The 21,101-nt window shown below is 47.6% G+C and overlaps 1 protein-coding gene across 10 annotated transcripts in view; it reads right to left on the minus strand.

The window, feature by feature from the left end:
• Positions 1-21,101, minus strand: part of ATXN7 (ataxin 7) — a 164,242-nt gene that overhangs the window by 1,984 nt on the left and 141,157 nt on the right. For 8 of the 10 annotated variants that reach the window (XM_059663070.1, XM_059663066.1, XM_059663067.1 and 5 more), the window contains 8 exons: positions 18,289-18,541; positions 16,008-16,297; positions 15,460-15,542; positions 8,381-8,646; positions 6,705-6,903; positions 6,243-6,364; positions 1,136-2,114; positions 280-346 (listed from right to left, as the gene is read on the minus strand). In XM_059663070.1, the coding sequence (XP_059519053.1) occupies positions 280-346; positions 1,136-2,114; positions 6,243-6,364; positions 6,705-6,903; positions 8,381-8,646; positions 15,460-15,542; positions 16,008-16,297; positions 18,289-18,541 (2,259 nt within the window). The remainder of the gene's footprint in view (positions 1-279; positions 347-1,135; positions 2,115-6,242; positions 6,365-6,704; positions 6,904-8,380; positions 8,647-15,459; positions 15,543-16,007; positions 16,298-18,288; positions 18,542-21,101) is intronic. The other 2 variants (XM_059663065.1, XM_059663068.1) reach the window with 2 other exon arrangements.

Below are 21,101 nucleotides of genomic sequence, written 5' to 3' on the forward strand. Positions count from 1 at the left end.
CATCACCTGTCCAGGACCCCTGCTCAAAGCGCCAGACAACACACAAACAGCCCAGGTGTATTTCAGGCTCAGAGAGGAGAATTCAAGCAGCTGCTATTTAAATTCATGGATAATTCTTCCCCCCATCATTTTGGCACTGAGTGTAATTCACGCAGACACTGGGGGAAAACTCTATCACAGTAAGAAACTCCTTGGTATTTTCTGGAACAGTCCTAACCTGGCATTTGAGTTAGGTTCTGAAGGTGAGGCAGAAAAACCAAACAAACAAAAGAGCCTCACATTTTAGATCAGGACTCTGGGGTGAGGCTGCTGAAATTCCTGTTCGTGAGCAAGGTGAGGAGATATCCTGATGAATGAAACAAGATGAGAGATGAGCTGAACGTTAGAGCAAAGGAGGCTGGAGGAATGGCTCCAGGCGAGCAGGCCAGCAGGGCAGTGACAGGTGGAGGGGTGGGGACAGACAGACATCGTAAGCCAGAAAGCCACGGTTAATTAAGAATCCAACACCCACGCAGCCACTCTGCATAACTCCACCATTGTCAGATTTCTTTTTAACTTATGAATTTAGGAGCGTTGTCTCCTTGCTAATCTCATACTTATGTTGTTTTTTCTGCCTCCCTGGAAAACTGGAAGGGGAAAATATACAGAGTGTTAAACCAGAAAATGTAAAATTCTCTGATGGAAAAATATTAAATGCTTTCTTTTTAAAATTTAGATCATCCCTTTCTAGGTCAGTTTGATGTCAGCCCAGCTTCCTTCCGAGGAGCACACTAGGAACTGCTCTCCAGGAAATAGCCTGCCTCCTTCCTGAACAGCGACCCCGCGGCCTGCCCTCCCCGCACTCCGCTCGCTGGCTGGGGGAGGGATCTTGCTGTCACACAGGACGGTTTCCATGGCCCTATCTGCTGAAATGCATTGCCGAGGCTTTCTGTCCCAGGACCAGCGTCCAGGTCATCAGAAATTTTGGCAAAGAAAAGCCTGTTTTACCTTTCTATGGCCACAATTTTTCCTTTTCTTAAAAGATACCAGAAAGCTAGACATTCTATTTATAGGCAAACCACCCAACCCAATCACACAGATGCCCATGCTGGAGAAAGATGTCAAGGGAGAGGATGGCTCCCAGCCCGCTTCCTACCTGATGAAGGAAGGAGCTGCTCGTCAGTCCTGGTGCCCCTGGGCTGGCGCCTGTGTGTTTCACGTGGACATTGTTCATGGCTGGCAATTTGGCAACCTTAGTGGGTTTGCTGCTGCTGCTGCTGCTGACACCGCTCGAGCCAGGCGGGCACTTCCTTTTCTTTCCTATGAGTTTGTCCAGAGGAGTGTGCGGGTGTGAGTAGGCGCCGTGGGAATTGACGGGCAGCTCGCTGGACTGGTGGATGAACGGGCCGAGGGAAAGCGTGGCGTCGCCGCTGTTCACCATCACACTCATCCTCTTGATGGACTCGGCAGGGCTCCCTCCGGGGGCGCCCCGCCCTGACTGCTCATGCCGGACACTCACCGAGTTCGCTTTATTCGTCACGCAGTTGAGGCCGATGCCAGGGGCAGATGTTACTGTGCAGGGGTAGGGCGGCCCCAAGTGGGCCACACAGTTCTTCCTAAAAGACTCCATGGAATGAGACGAAGAGGCAGCGGCGGCGGCGGCGGAGGCAGAGTGAACTAACGGTGGGGAACCAGCTTTGCGCTTCTTCCCTGAGGTGCCGCTGGTCCGGCTGCCACTGGGGTGACAGTCAGTGCTGCTCCCAGAAGACTCCTTGGGCCTTGAAGACTTGCTGGACTTCAGCTTCTGAGGTTTCCTGGAGAGAGGGGAGGAGGGCACCGAGGAGAGGCCAGAGGGCGTGGACGGGGATGAGGACGAGGACACTTGTCTGGACTGCATACTGCACACGGGGTCCATGGCCCCGGAGGCGGCAGGCTGTGCATTTAGTGTGGTGCCGTGAGCTGGTACCGATTTGCTGTTTGGGGAGATGCAGGTGGAGGAGAGCAGGGCTGGGGATGTAGACATGGTGGCTGCTGCCAGACAGCTGACCCCACACTGGGATGTGGGCACTGAGTTTGTCCGGTGAGGAACACGGGTGGAGACGGGTGAGGTGGTACTGGGCACTGGTGGGATTTTCCTGCAGAAAGGAGAGGACAGGGAGTCCTGGTCAGCGTGGCCCCTCCCGGACACTTCCAGACATCACCGCTGCATCGCTGGGGCTGAGAGGCACGCTGCTGCCAGAGGCTCACTCCTTTCCCTCGGCTCCTTAATGCTGTCCCCGGGGCTCGCAGGTCCCGTGTGCCTCCCAGCTGCTACCGCCCAGCTTCATACCGTGCCCCCACCCCCAGCCCTGATTCCAGCTGTCGATTGTTCCGAAAATAGGCCACGACGTGAGACTCCCATATCTCCTGCCCAGAACACTGTTACCCCAACTGCTGTTCCGCCTTTCGTTTCAGTCCACCAACACTTTCTTAGGAAACCCACCCTGCCATCCAGGGACTCCCACTGCTCTGTCCTGGACTCTGGCTCCACTGTGTAACTGCCTATCACTGTTGGACCCTCTGCAGACGGAGCCACCCACAGCTTACTCACCGCTGACAGAAGAGCCAGCACAGTGCCGGGAACACAGAAGGCTCTGAACGCCGAGAGAATTAACAAGTGAGGAAGGTAGCAACAGCTAAGTAATAACTGCTGGTCCGAACTACTGGCCTGAACGACGCTATGAACTTCAGCCCCAAGTCTTGGGACTTCCAGTCACAGTGCCGAAACAGTGTATTCTGTTAACACTAGAAAGACTGAAACTTAGTATATACCTATATTGCCCAAAAGCAGTCAAAATGACTGCATTGTGAAAGAATAATATCAGAGCACTCTTCACTTATGTTCCTTAGCTTTTCCAATAACTCACTTCTATTCGACATTTCTTTCATGAATTTAGGGCGCAAAAGAAATAAAATAAACAACTTATTAGAACAAGTATCACTGCATAAAGATTCGAATAACAAGTACTAGTTTAGCTTATTGAGCAACTGCAACTTATCAAGTATCGACAATTTATCATGTACTTGTATGTTATCATGTGACGGTAATCGAAAAAAAATGAAAACTGTTATTTCAATACAGAGCCGAACTGGTCATATAAGAAATTTACTCAATTCAATAATAAGAGTCATTTGATTATTTAAAATTTCCCAAGCAGTCAAAATGACTGCTTTTGGGCAATATAGGTATAACACATATATATATACCGGAAATGAAGGAGGGGGGAGGTAACTACAATTATTAATAAACGCATTTATATGTTGTACAAAAAGTCACAAAATTCTAAGACATTGTGTTCTTATATACATAATTGTTTTTCTCATTGAAATTAAAAAGCAGTCAAAATGACTTCCTTGGGCAATCTAGTGTTAATGATGTCTGGTAAGATATTTATTTGGGGACAGGAGTCATTTAAATAGTCAAAACAGGAAGGCCCCTTTTATTTTAGCTTTGATTTTAAAATGTGACAGCACCAACATTTCAAAACCCCTACGGCAGAGTAAGCACTGAGGTGCTGCCTCGAAAGTGGCCTGATGGGTGGCGAGCACCAGGACCGCTCTGCCCCTGGCTCTATAGGCAGCCCTGGCTGACCAGTTCCCTCATCGTTCAAGCGAGAACGTTGGCTAGACCGCTGCCTAAGGTTTCCACATGCTTTTAAGAAACTATAGTTACTAATAAAAGGAACTAATGATTCCAAGTGTTTGCAGCAGCTTTAAAACTCCCATTCAGGAGTGTGACTCTGGCCTTGGCAGGTGGTTCAATGGGTTAGAGTGTCATCTTGATTGTGGGTTTGGTCCCCAGTCAGGGCACATACAGGAGTCAACCAATGAATGCATGAATAGGTGGCTCAACAAAACTGATGTTTCTCTCCCACTCGTTCCCTTCCTCTCTCCCTCTACAAAATCAATTTAAAAAATATGTGGCTCTGGCTCTGGTGGTACTTCTCAAGTCCATGGGGGTGGGGCCCAGACATCAGGAGATCCCAACATGAACTCAAGATTGAGAAACCAGCTTCACCTATCCCTGTACTCTCATGGAGGACAGTGCCTGGCATTACCTGAGAGCTCAGTACAAATGCTGAGGCCCTGGGCCCACTCCATACCTACTTCATCGGGATCTGTGTCCCCACAAGGTCCCAGCACCTTTGAGAAGCGCTGCTCTCAATGAAGTACAGGGGCTCCTGCAGTGGCTTCTCATGGCCACCAGGTGGCTGAGAAAGGCAAGGCCTAAAGACCAGGCTGCTGCTGGACCAAGTCCTGGGAAATGAAGAAGCATGGTGTGTGTGTGTGTAGGGGAGGGGAGTTTGTGGCTCTCCCTAGATTACATTACTGGTTTCTCTCTTTAAAAGCTCTGTTAAGTCATTCATTACCATTTGTATAAAGTACAAACAAAAAAAGAATATGGCATATTGACTTGTTTGCATAAATGAACTTTGCAAAGATATAGAAGCAACTAATAAAAACGTTTGTCTAACCTGGATGGTGTGGCTCAGAGGTTGAACGTCGACCTATGAACCAGGAGGTCATGGTTCTATTCCCAGTCAGGGCACATGCCTGGGTTGCAGGCTTGAGTCCCAGTGGGGGGTGTGCAGGAGGCAGCCGATCAGTGATTCTCTCTCATCATTATGTTTCTCTCTCTCCCTCACTCCCTGAAATAAGTAAAAATAAATTTAAAATATATAAAAGCTCCCTCTCTCTTAAAAACAAACATTTGTATGTGGGGATGGGAAGGGGAGAGGAGAAGGAGAGAGAGAACAAACTCAAAGTCATGACCCTCCTTCTTTGGAAGTTCACAGTACAGAGAGGAAAACCTCTCCACACAGCCACTAGGAACTGAAACTTTCACCCAAACTGCTGGCCTAATCCCATAATCCACTTGTCCATATTCTGACGATAAAACATTCTTAAGACCCCTCTAAACTCTTAGGAGGACAATACCCACAGTTTAATGAGCTTCAGGTACGTCATAAAGAAGGAAGAGGAGTCTCTTATCTCCTAAGAACCAGGAAAACACACAGGAAGAGAAAGCAGAGTGGCATGGCTCTGGTTTTCTAAGTGAACACATGCAAGTCCTATTCATGACCATGGAGATAGGTCTATAAATTGTGGGCTTCACTCAACTTTATTAGGAAACTAAGGGAGGCAAATGGATGTCCTGGCAGAGTCCATTCAGGGAGGCACTAGTACATGATGCCCAACAGGAATTGGAGAGGGCCTATGGATTATTGGCCAGCTGCCTTTCACAAAGCTCAGTATTTTCCAAACACTGGTTCCCAAGATGCTCCCCTGAAAGGTTCCCAGGTCAGAAGAGCTTCAGGGATGGTCCACACTAGAAAGGCCATCTGCTTTGAGGTTGTAACGATGGACAGTGCCCACTACAGCGCCAGAGAAGCCCTTTAGGAATGGCCGTGGACTCTCCTTCCACCTGCAGTCCCATCTGGGAAACACTAGCATGTGAAATGCCACACAAGACCAGCACACCAGCTCCACCAGCTGAAACCTGCAGCAGCGCCACTGCCCTCGGAGCCGGGGCGGCACCATGTGGCCCTGCAGCCTCTCGGACCTGGTCTTACACCAGGCTCGCTTTCTTGCTCTTTCTCAAATCAATCACAGTCCATTCTGACTCAAGACTTCCCACACATCTCCTCCCTACCATCCCATTCCTCAGCCAGCCAGCTCAGTTCAGGATCAAGGCTCGCCTCTTCAGAGGGCCTTTCCTGAGGCCTGGCCTGCTCTGTCTTCCACGTCAGCTCTTTGCCTGGAACCAAACTGCCTCTGGGTCCAAATGCTGGCCCTTCCACTAACTTGCTGTGTGACCTTGTTTCTGTCTCATTATCTGTAAAATGGAGATAATGGAGGTCACCTGACAAAGCAAATGGTGAATATTAAATATATTTAATACGTTGCGTGGCATACAGTAAGCTCTCAGTCAGTGTGAGTGGTTACCTCTCTTATGAGAAGCTATCACCTGTCTCCAGTTTCTGTTTATTGGTTTTTGTTTCTCCACCAACCAGAATGAGGGCTCCATACCTGAGCCTGGAACCCCAGCACCCAGAACAAGACATATTTGCTGAAAGAGTGAATGAATGAATGAGAGGGGCCTTTTTCTAGGGCTACTCAAAGGCCACGCTTTCATTTAGATACACTTATCTTCATTAAATTAGTCCCACAAGCAATAAAGGGAGTCCCCCTCCCATCCCAGAGGCGGTGAGACGGGCACTCACTTCCACAGCTGCGCGTTCAGATGCTTCTCCACCATGAGGTTGAGGGCGCAGCGAAGCCGGTTCCACCTGGAGTCAAACACATAATAGCCTCTTCCAATCTGCCGGCTCCCGAATGTGCAAAACTGGAAGAAAGAGCAGAGGCACCATGCTTGCTACCTCGGACAGCGGCACCGGGAGGGTCTCTCCTGCAGGCCTGGAGCTGCCATGAGAGCTTACTCTGAGCACCACAGGCTGTGAAGCATGAGCGTGACAATGCCTGGCCCTGAAGTTCATGGAAAGGGAGAAGCATGAGACGTCCCAGGACACCGTGCATGCCACCTCTGGGGCACCCTGTTCTGAGCTGCTCTCACACCTTCGCCGCATCCCACGCGTACGGGCATGCCAAGGCCCCTGGCGCGCCCCCCTGCAGTGTCTCGTCCCTGCTGCGTGGGGAGGATCATGTGGGGTGGATGTGAAACTTACAGATGCTGGCTGAGGATGATGACCTGAATAATGACAGTCCAGTTTTTCAACAGACTCTTCTTTGTCATCGCCTTCTCCCTCCTCACTGGATAACCGAGAAGCTGGCTCAGTGGCAGGCAGGGGAGGGTGTGGAGATTCATGGACTGGAGGAGGGTCAATGGGGGCACTCCCACCTTGCTGAGCAGGGCAGCCTGGAGGCCTTGGTGAGCAGAAAGTGCAGCACTGATCAGATCACACGCCTGAGAATCAGCCGCCTTAATTCAGATACAACAACGTATCCAAAACCATCTAGGGGGCCGGGGCCACCCCTCGCATGGGGCAAACCTGAGCAGGTGGCCGGGAGCGCAGGATCCTCTCCCTTGAACTGCAGGATGTCACATGCAGCGGTCTGCCAGGTCTAGCCCAAGTGACCTCTAACTAGCTTTCCTTTCTACAGCCACGTGGGGGCTCAGGTTCTCCTCCTAGCCTCCCCAAGGGACGAAAATGTATAGGGAATTTAAGAGAACCTTTGATTCCTCTTCAAATGTCACCTGGATCTGGGTTACTAAGGCAATGAATGACAAAATGCTCTACAATAACCGAAGAGGGACGGGAGGTGATAAAATGACTAGGTAGCATTATTACTTTATGTGAAAAAGCGACCTGAGAGCCTGCTACTCAGACAGCAATGTGTTTTTCCTCCCTGTCTGATGGTTCTAGAATTTAGTTTATTTTTTTAGTTGGAAAACGTCATTGAGAAGATGGCCAAAGGAAGGACTTTCTAAGGATTCCTGGCGGGACCTGGCCAAACTCTGAGAGCCTCCTCAACTGCCCGGCCACGGTGTTGCTCAGAAACCAGAGGGCCCGTGTGGGGGTAGGCTCAAACTCACACTGTGGTTTCCATGAGGGAGGCACTTCCACCCCTCGTGCGACAACTTCAAGGCTCAGAAATGTGAGTGTGAAAGTGCGGGGATGACAACAGGTTGGCACATTCCTAAGCAGAAGCCCTCGTTGCCCATGGCCACCACTGGAGGCCTCCTTCTCTGTGCCATTCTCTTTCCTTCGCTCAGGAAACTGGGCACATAGTCGTTTACTTCAACTTGGTTAAGTAGCAGGCACAGACATACATACATGCAGTCCAGCACTGTCTCTGAGGCCCAGGTATGATAAGTTCTCAGTAAAACACTCTGACCCATGGCTTAGTGCATGGCTAACATGCCTAATACATGTTTAGGCCAAAACCCCATATGAATGAATGAAAAAAACATGTGGATAAATGGATGCTGAAAAAACTGAGGCTGAATGTCCCCAGCAAGGGATTCCCACTGCTGCACTTTGCGAGAAGCGAGACAAATGGATGGGACATTGCTGCCGAAGCTGTGGGAAATGTTCCAGTCACTAACCTGCAGGCGGGACCCGAGTGTCACCTGCTCAGTGGCCTGAAGAGACATGTAACACTGAGCAGGCGTGGAGCAGATAATACTAGCTTTATTCTGCTGCTTGCATTGGGCCAAGAAAAGCCCAATGATGAACTCAACATTTTTTTCCCCCCTTAGAGTAAAACCCAATTTAAAACCATCTCATCTTCTGAGAGTGAGCCTGATGGACATCCCTGGACATCATGACCCCACTGGGGCTTACAAGGTCTCCAAGTCTGTTCTTGGAAGGAGGAAGGAAGAGATGGAAACTTGGCTTACCTTGGAAGACTGGGGGTGTGAGGTTTAGGTTTACTAGCTATGAAAGGCTTTGATTCAGAAGGAATCACTCCATGAGAGTTTTGGTGTGGCTCCTGTGAAGTTCTAGAAGGGGCGAGATGCGGGTCCCTGAGAGGCTGTGTTGATTGCTGAGAGTCCAGATGGCGAATCAATTCCTTTTCCCTGGTTTTGTTTTTGTGCTCGGCTAATAACACATCAAATCGTTTTCTTCTACCCTGGACAGCCCTCCGTTGGGTTAAGGAATGTGTCTGCAGACCAAAAGAATATAGAAACTGAGGTACCTCAGTAAGAATATTTTTCTATCATATATCCAAAAACATCATTCCCAGGAAAAAAGCAATCTGGAACATTAGCATAGTCAAAGGCTGCTCAGCATTTGATAAGCTGATGTTTTGTCTTTAAAATATATTTTTATTGATTTCAGAGAGGAAAGGAGAGGGAGAGAGAAATAGAAACTTCAATGATGAGAGAGAATCATTGATTGGCTGCCTCCTACACACCCCGCAATGTGGATCAAGCCTGCAACTGGGCATGTGCTATGACTGGGAATCAAACCATGGCCTCCTGGTTCATAGGTCGATGCTCAACCACTGAGCTATACACCAGCTAGGCACGATCTTTTCTCTTTAGCTAGAAGAGAGGCACATATTCCAAGCTCCACATGGATGAGACTTTAGTGATGTCATTTCCACCACAAGAAGGAAGGGATGTTCACTGTGCCACTCAGCAGCAAACAGCAGATAGCAGCAGGTGTGACAGTAACAATTCCTTTACTGGGACTCTTACCAACTCCATTAGAAAAATCCCTCTTTGGGCCATTTAGAGTTTTAAATGTTAAAAGGGAAGAAACAATTATTCCATAATCCCATATAATAAAGAGGTAATATGCAAATTAACCCTCACACCCTCACAAGATGGCTGCCTACAACCAGACCGGCAGGGGGATTAGTGAGGGATGACCAAAGGACTGAACAAGCAGGCTGTGTGGGACGACCAGTCCGGCAGGGGGATCGTGAGGGGCGACCAGGCTGGCAGCGGGGAAAGTTGGGGTGACCAGGCCAGCAGGGGGCAATTAGGCTGGCGGGGGGGCAGTGAGGGGTGACCAGGCCAGCTGGGGGGACAGTTAGGAGCAACCAGGCCAGCAGGGAGGAGGCAGCCAGGGGCAACCTGGCTGGCCCTGGGGGGCAGTTAGGGGTGGCCAGGCTGGCAGGAGAGAGGGTAAGGAGCGATCAGGCCCGCACGCGGAGGCAGTAAGGGGCGATCAGGTCAGCAGGGGGTGAGGGGGGCAGTTAGGAGTGACCAGGCAGGCAGGTGAGCAATTAGGAGCCAGCGGTTCAGGATTGTGAGGGGGATGTCCAACTGCCGATTTAGGCCCGATCCCTGCAGTTGGACATCCCCCAAGGGGTCCCGGATTGGAGAGGGCGCAGGCTGGGCTGAGGAGAACGCCCCCATCCCGTGCATGAATTTTGTGCACCGGTCCTCTAGTCTATCATAAAGTCCTCTTTTAGTAAGTGTCAGAGAGTAAAAATAGCACAATTGTTTCTCTATTGCCAGGAAGGTGCCATGTAAAGAGAAAGTGGCTCAGAGGACCCTGGAGATGGGCGACTGAGACGGAGTACAGTCTTATTAGGCTGACAGGAGAAGAGACACAGAGCAGAGTGAATCCCGAGGATCAGTAAATTCACCCACATAGTTCCTTCTGTCTCGTTACAAAATACTGCAAATGATACTTCGTGTGTGTTCACAGCTCTACACATTATATAAATGTGTTGATCTACCGGTCTACATGTTTGCTACAATTCAAGGAGTTTAAGAGGAATCAGGCTTCTACGGTCCTTTTGAAATTCAATAATATAACCTACCTCCTCCTCAGATACACTGAAAACTGTGTATGCCCCAAAACTGTGTATGGCAAGTAGATAAATGTGCTTAGTTTCTTCTTAAATTTTGACTTAATTTTCTTTAGTGTGTAATATATCTCCAAGAAAGTACCCTGATTAAAGACAGGCCCTGCTCTGTTCAGCACTGTACCAGCACCTAGGACAGTACCTGGCCCTCAATAAATACTTCAAACATAAAGTATATAAAAATGAAGGCCCTCTAACATGTGTCGAATGAACAAAGGAATACATATTGTCACTGACACGCACGCCTGTCATTCCAGCCAGATGTAGAAGCCTCTCCTCATCGCTGAATGTCCCCTGGTATGTAACACAGAAAAGCCAGGTTAAGAACGTCAGCTGAGATGATGAGTAAAGAGGACTTCTGCTGAGTGCTGAGGAACCTTCCAACACACATCTGAGGCCCCAGCCCCAGCAGAATCCTTTGGGAGCTGCCTAGGGTTCCCAGGGTGAAGACTGACCATGAGCCAGGCTTTTGGGCTATGTACACTCGAACACCCAAGCCCCTGCTTTTTTGGTATCAAAAAATAGCCATTACACATGCTGTTTCCTCTGTCTCTCTCACCACTCTTTGCCCACATAAGTCATAGGGATTTCAGCCCCATGATCCTGTAGCAAAGGAGGCTCGCCTGGCCCAACCTCCCCACTGAAGGTTGTTATGACACAGCCCTCCTTCCATTTTTTACTCATCATTGGTAACTTGACACTTATGTGAGCGATTATCAGATTAATCTCCATCTCTCTCATTAGACTGCAAGCCCCATGAGGGTAGGAATAAGCCTTGGTTTTATAAAACTCTGGTATCCTCTGGCTAGCGAACTCAAAATCTATTCGCATGAAAGGCAAAGAGGACATTTACACAGGACACTGGACAGATGAGGAAGCGAGGAGGGGACAGCGAGGGTGGCAGGCAGACAACAGGGAACGAGCGACAGGAGTTGAAGCAGCAGGTGCCCTGACAGCAGAGAATGAATAATGTTCTAAGTCCCCAACAGGAGAGACCTGGCGGCAAGGTGGGGAGCACACAGGGAGGCACTCAGCATGGTGAGCCCACCAGCTGAATAGATCCAGGCCCTGAGGCAGCCAAAGGCGAAGCACCGGCAGACAGAGCGCAGGAAGGAAGGAAGGGCAGGCCTGCCCAGACGCTGCGTTCCTGCCCGCTCTATGCTGCACTCATGACGGGCCAGGGCCGAAGATGTCTCTTAATGTTATTATAGGATCAGCACCATGCCAGTCGGGAAGGACACCCTTAACAGAACACAGGGAGAACACACATGGCTTAAAAAGGAACATGGGAGACAAATGCAGGATCCACATCAATAAGGTCAGAAAAAGGCAGACTGTGAGCTGATAGAGCTTTTGGTTCACAGCATGCCTCAGAGATGATTAAAAGAACATGTTGGGTAGAGCAGGCATCCTTCACTGCCCAGGGTTGTCGTAACCCTGAGAAATCTGTCACTGAGAGGAAGGTAGGCACGAAGGAAGCAAAGAGGATGGCGATTCGTGGCGATGATATGGAGCAGGGCTGGGGCAAGCTCTCACAAGCTCCTCAGGGGCAGCTGAAAGGAGCAGAATCCTACTGAGCGCTCAAGTGGCTCTTCAGAGAACAACACACCACTGTGCGCATTCAATTAATATTACATACCCAATTTGTTCTGAGCTAGGAGTTTTAGCCTACAGATTCAGGGGTGGGCCTGCAGTGGGAATGTCTAACAACTCCGAAAACAGAATGCAAAATTCAGAATATACATGTGTTTATATATTTTTTCCTTCAGGGATGAGGATTTGTGATTCTTAAAAAATTAGATATTATTTAAAGGTGCCGTTAACCAATTCCTATCCACAAAATATCAGAACTATTGTTGTAAGATAAAAATCTACAATAAGTTAAATTAGATATTTAAATTAAATACTAAAAATTAGCCCTAGCTGGTTTGGCTCAGTGGATAGAGAGTTGGCCTGCGACTGAAGGGTCCTGGGTTCAATTCTGGTCAAGGGCACATGCCCAGGTTGTGGGCTCAATCCCCAGTAGGGGGTGTGCAGGAGGCAGCCGATCAATGATTCTCTCCATCACTGATGTTTCTCTCTTTCCCTCTCCCTTCCTCTCTGAAATCAACATATATATATATATATACTAAAATTAAATCAGAAATTGAAATAAGAACCATTTAGGAGTAACATTTCCCATTTTGGGGAAATTATAACATTCCTCCACTGTTTATGGATTCAGTGGAACCTGAAATCCTTTATTCAAACACAATCTTTGGTAACATCCTATGTAATAAAGAGCTAATATGCTAATTAGACCAGACAGCAAAATGACCAGTGGGCAGGACTGCCGGGCAGCTGGGGCTGCAAGGGCCAAGCCCCTTGCACGAATTTTGTGCATCAGGCCTCTAGTTTAAAATAATACCCCAACAATTTTATTAACTTTTAGAAAACAAGACTAATATTTTTTTTAATCATTTTCAACCCCTCCTCCAAACAAGGGGCTTTAAATTATATACTTCAAAGCAGCGATTCTTAATACTTCTTGACTTTTTCTGAAGGGTAGTTGGGGACACTCTCCAGGGAAATGCAAATAGTCGCACATGTTTTTTATGTAGCAGGTCCACTGCTGTGTGGAGTCCCCCTACACCAGCAACCCTTGTACAGCAGCATGCCTTCTCATCAGCAAACTGGCGTTTTAAAAGAAAACGTCTGGACAGGAAGGAGGATCACTACATTTTCTTAGCTTACATATAAATTAGATCGTATGTTACCTAGTATTTAAAACAACAACAACTAGAACAACAAAGATATCTAAAAGTCACTAAATATTAAAGTGTATCTTTAAAATGCAAGAACCACAGTTTACAGAAAGATTGTAAGAATAATTATGCAGGGGAGAACCAAGATGGCGGCATAGGTTAACGCCGGAGTTTGCTGCTTTGAACAACTACTTCAAAAGTAAAACTAAAAGACGGAAGGGACATCACCCAGAACCACAGGAACGCTGGCTGAGTGGAAGTCCTACAACTAGGAGGAAAGAGAAACGCATACGGACACTCAGAGGAGGCGCAGTGCTGAAGTCAAATTCTGAGGTGCGGAGTGCGCGGAGCGGGCTGGCGACGGAGGGCGCGGTTGGCGTTTTCAATCGGGAGGGAGTCGCAGACTCTGAGCTCCAGATACAGGCGAGTCTTTAGGGACCCAGACTCAAATGGGAGAAGCGGGACTGTCTGGCTTTGGTCAGAGCGAGTGCAGCTTTCTCTCCGAGCTTTGCAGCGGGTTCTGGGACTCAGAGAGGCAGAGCCCCTGGGGACAGGACTGAGAGCCGCCATAACTGCTCTCTCTGGCCCACCCTGTTGATCCTGTGCGACCCGCCCCGCCCAAGCCCAGCGCAGAACCATTTGCCCGATAGCCTCAGGCAAAGGCTAGATTAGCACCTCCCTAGAGGACAGAAGTTCTCTCACTGCTGACACAGCTGATTCTCATAGCCACTTGGCCTGGAGGTCAAACCCTCCCTGGGATTAGCTACAACAATCAAGGTTTAACTATAAGACTGCGAACAAAGACCACTAGGGGGTGCACCAAGGAAGCATAACAAAATGCGGAGACAAAGAAACAGGACAAAATTGTCAATGGAGGATATTGAGTTCAGAACCACACTTTTAAGGTCTCTCAAGAACTGTTTAGAAGCCGCCGATAAACTTAATGAGATCTACAAGAAAACTAATGAGACACTCGATGTTATATTGGGGAACCAACTAGAAATTAAGCATACACGGACTGAAACCACGAATATTATACAGACTCCCGACAGCAGACCAGAGGAGCGCAAGAATCAAGTCAATGATTTGAAATGCGAGGAAGCAAAAAACACCCAACGGGAAAAGCAAAATGAAAAAAGAATCCAAAAATGCGAGGATAGTGTAAGGAGCCTCTGGGACAGCTTCAAGCGTACCAACATCAGAATTATAGGGGTGCCAGAAGATGAGAGAGACCAAGATATTGAAAACCTATTTGAAGAAATAATGACAGAAAACTTCCCCCACCTGGTGAAAGAAAGAGACTTACAGGTCCAGGAAGCGCAGAGAACCCCAAACAAAAGGAATCCAAAGAGGACCACACCAAGACACATCATAATTAAAATGCCAAGAGCAAAAGACAAAGAGAGAATCTTAAAAGCAGGAAGAGAAAGAAACCCAGTTACCTACAAGGGAATACCCATACGACTGTCAGCTGATTTCTCAACAGAAACTTTGCAGGCCAGAAGGGAATGGCAAGAAATATTCAGACTGATGAATACCAAGAACCTACAACCAAGATTACTTTATCCAGCAAAGCTATCATTCAGAATTGAAGGTCAGATAAAGAGCTTCACAGATAAGGAAAAGCTAAAGGAGTTCATCACCACCAAACCAGGATTATATGAAATGCTGAAAGGTATCCTTTAAGAAGAGGAAGAGGAAGAAAAAGGTAAAGATACAAATTATGAACAACAAATATGCATCTATCAACAAGTGAATCTAAGAATCAAGTGAATAAATAATCTGATGAACAGAATGAACTGTTGATTATAATAGAATCAGGGACATAGAAAGGGAATGGACTGACTATTCTTCGGGGGGAAAGGGGTGTGGGAGATGTGGGAAGAGACTGGACAAAAATCGTGCACCTATGGATGAGGACAGTGGGTGGGGAGTGAGGGCGGAGGGTGGGGCGGGAACTGGGAGGAGGGGAGTTATGGGGGGGAAAAAAAGAGGAACAAATGTAATAATCTGAACAATAAAGATTTAATTAAAAGAAAGAATAATTATGCAAATGAAATTTCTGGGCTTGCTCTAAGTCAGTATAATTTAAAGAGTAACATGTAGCCGCTCACATTAAAGTTCTCTGAAATGTGAAAAGCCTCTGAAAATAACAGACTGATCAGGAAAGCGTTCTGTTTCTCTGGACCAGCACGGCTCACTGGACACAAAGCTCTCTGAAGACTGCAGTTTATAACAACTTCACATTTTCTGAACCTGAGGCTTTCTCAGGAAAGCAAGTTACTCCTCATTTATAATTCAGAGCAGCGCCCAGGTCAGACCCCCTCTGGCTACAGACCTGGGAGTAGTGCTCGCCTGCCCACGCCCCATACTTTCCAGAGTGGCCAGCTGGGCCCAGGAGGCCACCTACCTTGCATGTCAAAGACCGGGTGCAGGGCTTCTTGGTGTCGAGATCGATTACCCCACAGTGTATGTCAGGGTCAAACTCTCTTTCTGTCAATAAAAGCACACAGAAATTACAATGGGCTCACCAAACACTCCCTTCTCTTATTTTGTAAACAAGAAAACAGGAGAAATCTCAAAACAAATAAATTATATATAACTCGGATAAAATCTACATAATCAATAATTATACAATACCCAATGTGTGAGCACTACAAAGAAGCAGTGACATCACGAAGAGTGAGGACTGTTGCCACTAGATGACAGGAGACAGACTGCTTGAGTCCGCGCTACCGCATTATTCCACTCAGAAACAAGCCACTCCAAAGCTGCTTTCACATCAGCTACACACATGCACTTCAACCCAACCTCGAGGAGGCCAAGCACACTGCTTACGGAAATTCCTCCTAAAGCTGAAGCTGACCAGTGTTAAAAAGAGGACTTACAGACAGCAGTACATTTGCTCCCTTATGGCCAATTGAGACAGAGAAACATTAAGAGAAAATGTGAAATTACCTGATAATCTCTTATTTAAAAATTTCTTGTTATTGGAATTATCTTCAGACTTCTTTTCCAGAGTGGGCGGTGCAGGAAGCCCTTTGCCATTCAACATCTGTCCAGGTGAAGGCAAGGTTGGCTTTGGTATTGAGGGGCAGTTAAGGCCAGGCTTGACTGAGGAACTCACAGTAGCAGGACAGGTTGGCCCCGCCGCAGATTTCAGTAGTGTACCATCCATCTTCGGATGAATCTTTTCCATTTTGACAGAGGGCGTCATGCTGTGGTAGGGGAAGCGAGAACGCCAGTACCTCAGTGCCCAGAGCCGCAGGTAAACGGTGAGCCAGAGGGGGGAGGGAAAGCCTGATATACCAGGGCACTGCACACAACGAGGCTCCCTGAGGCACCTGGTGGGCATGTGCTAGGACTGTGCAGAAACCTCAGGAAGGTTACCACCGACTCAGGCTACAAGCCCTCTGGTGAGGCACACAGCTCCTGTGACCAGCGCATGTACCTGCTCTTTCATCATTCCAGGACCCCTTGCCCCAGAGCCAGGGCAGATCTAGGGTACCCTTACTCTGGTACCCAGTGCAACTTCTGCAAGAAGCAAAATATGAAAAGGACCAAAGAATATTTGCAGGGCATGTAGAGAATGTCTCTGAGAAATGTCATTTTTAAGAAAGGACCCCAAAAAGGAAAAAAATTAAAAAAGAAAGAAAAAAAAAAGGATCCATCAAAACAAAGGAAACTGAGTGAGCAGAAAAAAACAACATTGGAATTAAAGAATATTTCCAAGAAGTGTCACTAAGGAATTTACAAAAAGAAGCTCTTGACTTGTGTCAATGAGCAAGACCACTATTTAATTAGTAAGAGATGTGTCACTCAAGTGATAAGTCTCCAGTCACTGAAAATGGTTTCTAATGTAGGAGCTTGAACTGTACGTGTCTGGCACACAGCTGCTGAGCACTGAACTGTGCCACTAACAAATAACTGATTTCTCCTGGCATCTTACTGACATGATAATTTGGGTAGCAAATGTTGGTATGAAGCTAACAGCTGTGCAGGTCGCCCGAAAGCCCAGCTCCACGGGAAGAAGTGGCTGACGAGGTCTGATAAACAGCGGTGGAGTCCGTGCCCCAACAGCTGTAGGCTGTGAGGGACTACACGCTGCACTGACATTTCTCTGCTCTCAGACAGCTCTAGCCACGAAAGCCAAGCTTGCTGCACTTGCACTTCTGACAGATGAGCAAAGGCCGGGGGCTTAGCAACCAGGACAAACAGCCCCAAACAGCTGTACCTGAGAGAGCCTGACAGCAGACACTGCGAGGTGCCATGGCCGCTCCCAGCTGGCAAGCCCTTGAGCAGCAGCAGGTGCTGGACGCTGCCCCAAGATTAGCCAGGTTATCAGACCTTGGGACTGACATGTGGCACGCCCTCCAACGGGAGGCAGGCCAAGGAAAACCACCCGCACCAAGGCTGAGGGATGCCACGACCAGGCAAGATGTGTTCTGTGGGAGCGCCCGGCTGCTCCTCACGTGACCACAGGGAGCCTGCCAACCTTCAGCTCCACTGTGGAAACTTGCCCACGCCTCGCCTGGCTGGGTGAGCTTGCCCCGTCTTCCCTCATCGCCGGGGCGCTCCGATGTAAGCCCAGGGCTTTGGGAGGAAGCACCACTTCCCTATTTGCTCGGCAGGTCCCGGAAATCCGCACACGGCACCTGGGAATCTCTCCCCCCTTTGGTTCCTACTATTACCAACAGCAGCAGCAGAAGCCCAGAAGCCATGTATTTACTCTCTCCTGTGGGCCAGACATTATGCCAGGTGCCTGGTTCTAATATATTAATCCTATTGCTCCTGATAACCCTGCACAATAATTGTTATTTTTGGGCTCCCGAGAAAAACAGTGCCATGTCCAAGGCCACACAGCCAGGAAGTGACAGAGTTGGGATGCGAGCCCAGTATGTGAACGAGGGCTCCTCGGCTACAGCTCCACCACCTCCACTGCCCCCCCTTCTTCTTACCTGGGAAAGGGGGCTAACACAATACCTCTCTCAGAGGGTGGGTGTGAATTTCAATAGGTGGCACACAATAAAGAGCAATGAGCGAGTATTATTCACCTTGTAATTAATGCTATTACTACTAAGTTGCCCATGATATAATAAACAAAAAGAAATAACATGTATCTGAATTTTCCCCACGTGGGCTCCCTTTCCCAGGATGCCCAGCTACCCTACCCTCGAAGAACCGTGTGCACAGTTCCACCTGCATCAAGTAAGCATCAGGACCTCGCTGCCATACTCACATTCTAGCCTGGGGGACTCTACTCTGCTGAATGGGATGCATTGGCCTGGTGTTCCCCCTGAGCTGCAGTTTCTCTTTGGGCGATTTCAACAGCTTGGAACTTAATGAGGATGCGCTGAGAACACCGCCGCTGGCAGAGCGGCTGCTTCCACTGGCATTGCCGCCTTTGCTTTTGGACAGAGAAGGGAAGAAGGAGAATACTGACGTGGGAGGAACGGCCAAAGAAGGCTTGCTGGCTGAGCTATGTCTTCTTTCTGAAAAGGAAACAAAGAAAAAAAGATACCGTGTTTTAGGCAAGTCTCCAATGGAACCTGAAAGAGTCCCCTGAAACGCAACACATTCAGGTTCAAAGATGCCTCGCCACATTAAACTCCGCAGCTTTCAGAAATGGCTTATCTAGGCCCCACAGACTTATTGGGGAGTCCAGGAAGTGATCCTTCTGCTGAGGAAACACCTCAGCATTAAGAGTGTTGTCATTCACAAATAGCCACTTGGAAATTAAATGGCCATTCTAACCTGAAAACACTGGGTTTTGCACTGTGAACCTCACTGGCTCCAACTTATAGTCAGAGAGAAAAAAATTATTCATTCATCTGCAGAACCCTGCTAATTAACACCTTACGCAATTCATTATTCCTTTCTAGCATAGTACCTCTCCAATTTCAAAATAGCAAAATGTTAAAAAACAAGTTGTACCTTCCTTTTTTTCTGTCACTACCCACTAGCATATGACACCAAATAAAAATGTTTCTAGGGTTATCTTATCGTTCCTTAAGAATCTGTGCTGAAATTTTCTGATGAATCATTTCACTCCCCTTTTTTAATCATCTCACTCAACTACAGATGGCATAGCTCCGGTTCACACCATGAAGATGCCAAAGGCACAAGACAGAAACACCACAAGCAGCTATGCCTGGCATTGAAACCAGCAAGTAACGCACACTTAAGTAGAGACTACACAGGTATAACGGAAAATATTATTTCCTGGAGAATCGGGTTTTCTCAGAGTAAGGCAATCCATATTAAATCAATCAAGAGCAGCTGAAGAATGTTATCATTGGACACAAGTTATTTAGTAACTTTATCTACTTAAGTACCTTAGAATGGTTAGTGCCTGCCTTCAATTAAATGTGTCATTTAAAATGACATTTGCTTAACTCTAACTTTTAAACTGTATGTGATCCAACATTTACTGATCACAATATGAAAGCTGTATGAGTATTTGACAAAGTAAGTATATTAGAATCAATGACTACAAGCATCACTTAAATGGTGTATTTCCAAGGTCCTTTTATGCCAGTTTTGAGCCTCTCTATGCAGCTGCGATGCCTTGTTCCCAGATGGACATTAGTTCAACGATGCTTTATGACAGGGGTGGGGAACTTTTTTCTGCCAAGGGCCATCTGGATATTTATAACATCATACGAGGGCCATACAAAATTGTTAACAAAAATTATGTTGCTATGAAAAAAGATCCTAGATTTACTGAATTTCAAGTCCCGCCTGGGTTGCCTTGCCAGGGACAGACCAAATGATATGGCCCGCGGGCCGGACATTTCCACCCCTGCTTTACGAGGTACTTCAGAACCTGCTCCACACCAGGACAAAATTATCATGCTATCTATCTACAGACAAAATCCAAATTCTCCAACTGGACCACATAAAGGCCACAACCGGGTTAGGAAGGCAAAACTGAGAGTAATTTATATGTGTCGGTTGCTTTTTTTTTTTCCCTTTCTCTTCCTGTGTGCAGGAAGGGCAAACTAAAATAACTTTAGTTATTTTAATTTTCCAAACTTGTCACCTGAGGTTTTTAAATTTAGTTTCTCTCTTGTCTGTGATGCCAAACATTCTGAATCTACTTCCCAGCATCAGCACTTGCCAGCCAGGACTGTACCACTCTGTCTCCACTGCCACCTGCTGTAGATGGTGAGGCTTTCCTGAGCCATGTCTCAGCCGTCTTCCCCTTGGAAGGCATGGCACAGTGCAAGCCTTCCATGAACATTTGCATGATCCATACAGCTTTTTTTGTGAAGAGGAGTGATTTTTTTTTCTTGTTTTCAAAGAATAGTTTATTGATTTTCCAGAGAGAGAGAGAGAAAGAGAGGAAGGGAGGGGGTAAAAGAGAGAGAGAGAGAGAGAGATATCGACGTGAGAGTGGAATATCTATCAACTGCCTCCTGCACCAGGGACCTGGGGGATCACGCCCACAAACCGGGCATGTGCCCTGACCAAGAATTGAACCAGCAACCTTTCTGTGTACAGGATGATGCCCAACCAACTGAGCCAGACCGGCAGGGCAAGATGGGTGATTTTGCAAATGATCCTAGACCAGCGGCTCTCAACCTTGGCTACACATTGACATAACTACATGAGCTTTAAATATACTGAAGCTTGAGCCCTATCCTCAGAGGCTGTGACTGACTGGTGGCTTGGGCATCCAGACTCTTACAAGCTCCCCTGTGCAGCCAAGACTGAGAGCAGGCTTTAGACCAGGCTAGTGCCTCAAACACCATTAACCACAGCTAAGTTAACATCTGTGCAGCGCTGAGACCACCATCTGGCACATGGCGCTATATTTCAGGGTCTGTTAAAGCTCACTACTGCTACTTGTCCTCAAATAGTGTTTTCAAACTTCTATCAACTGCAAACTATTTCCATTGTTCTTACCAAAGCCACATTACATACTCCTTTGTGCTCAACATTTTAAATTATCATCGCTACTGTTCCCTACTCCTCCTTAGGCTCATACTACCCAGTCTCTCATTAGGGCATTATTGGTATTTTGGACAGGACAGTTTCTCTACAGGTGTC

The sequence above is a fragment of the Myotis daubentonii genome, chromosome 14 (genome assembly GCF_963259705.1).
Source record: "Myotis daubentonii chromosome 14, mMyoDau2.1, whole genome shotgun sequence".
NCBI classification, from domain to species: Eukaryota; Metazoa; Chordata; class Mammalia; order Chiroptera; family Vespertilionidae; genus Myotis; species Myotis daubentonii.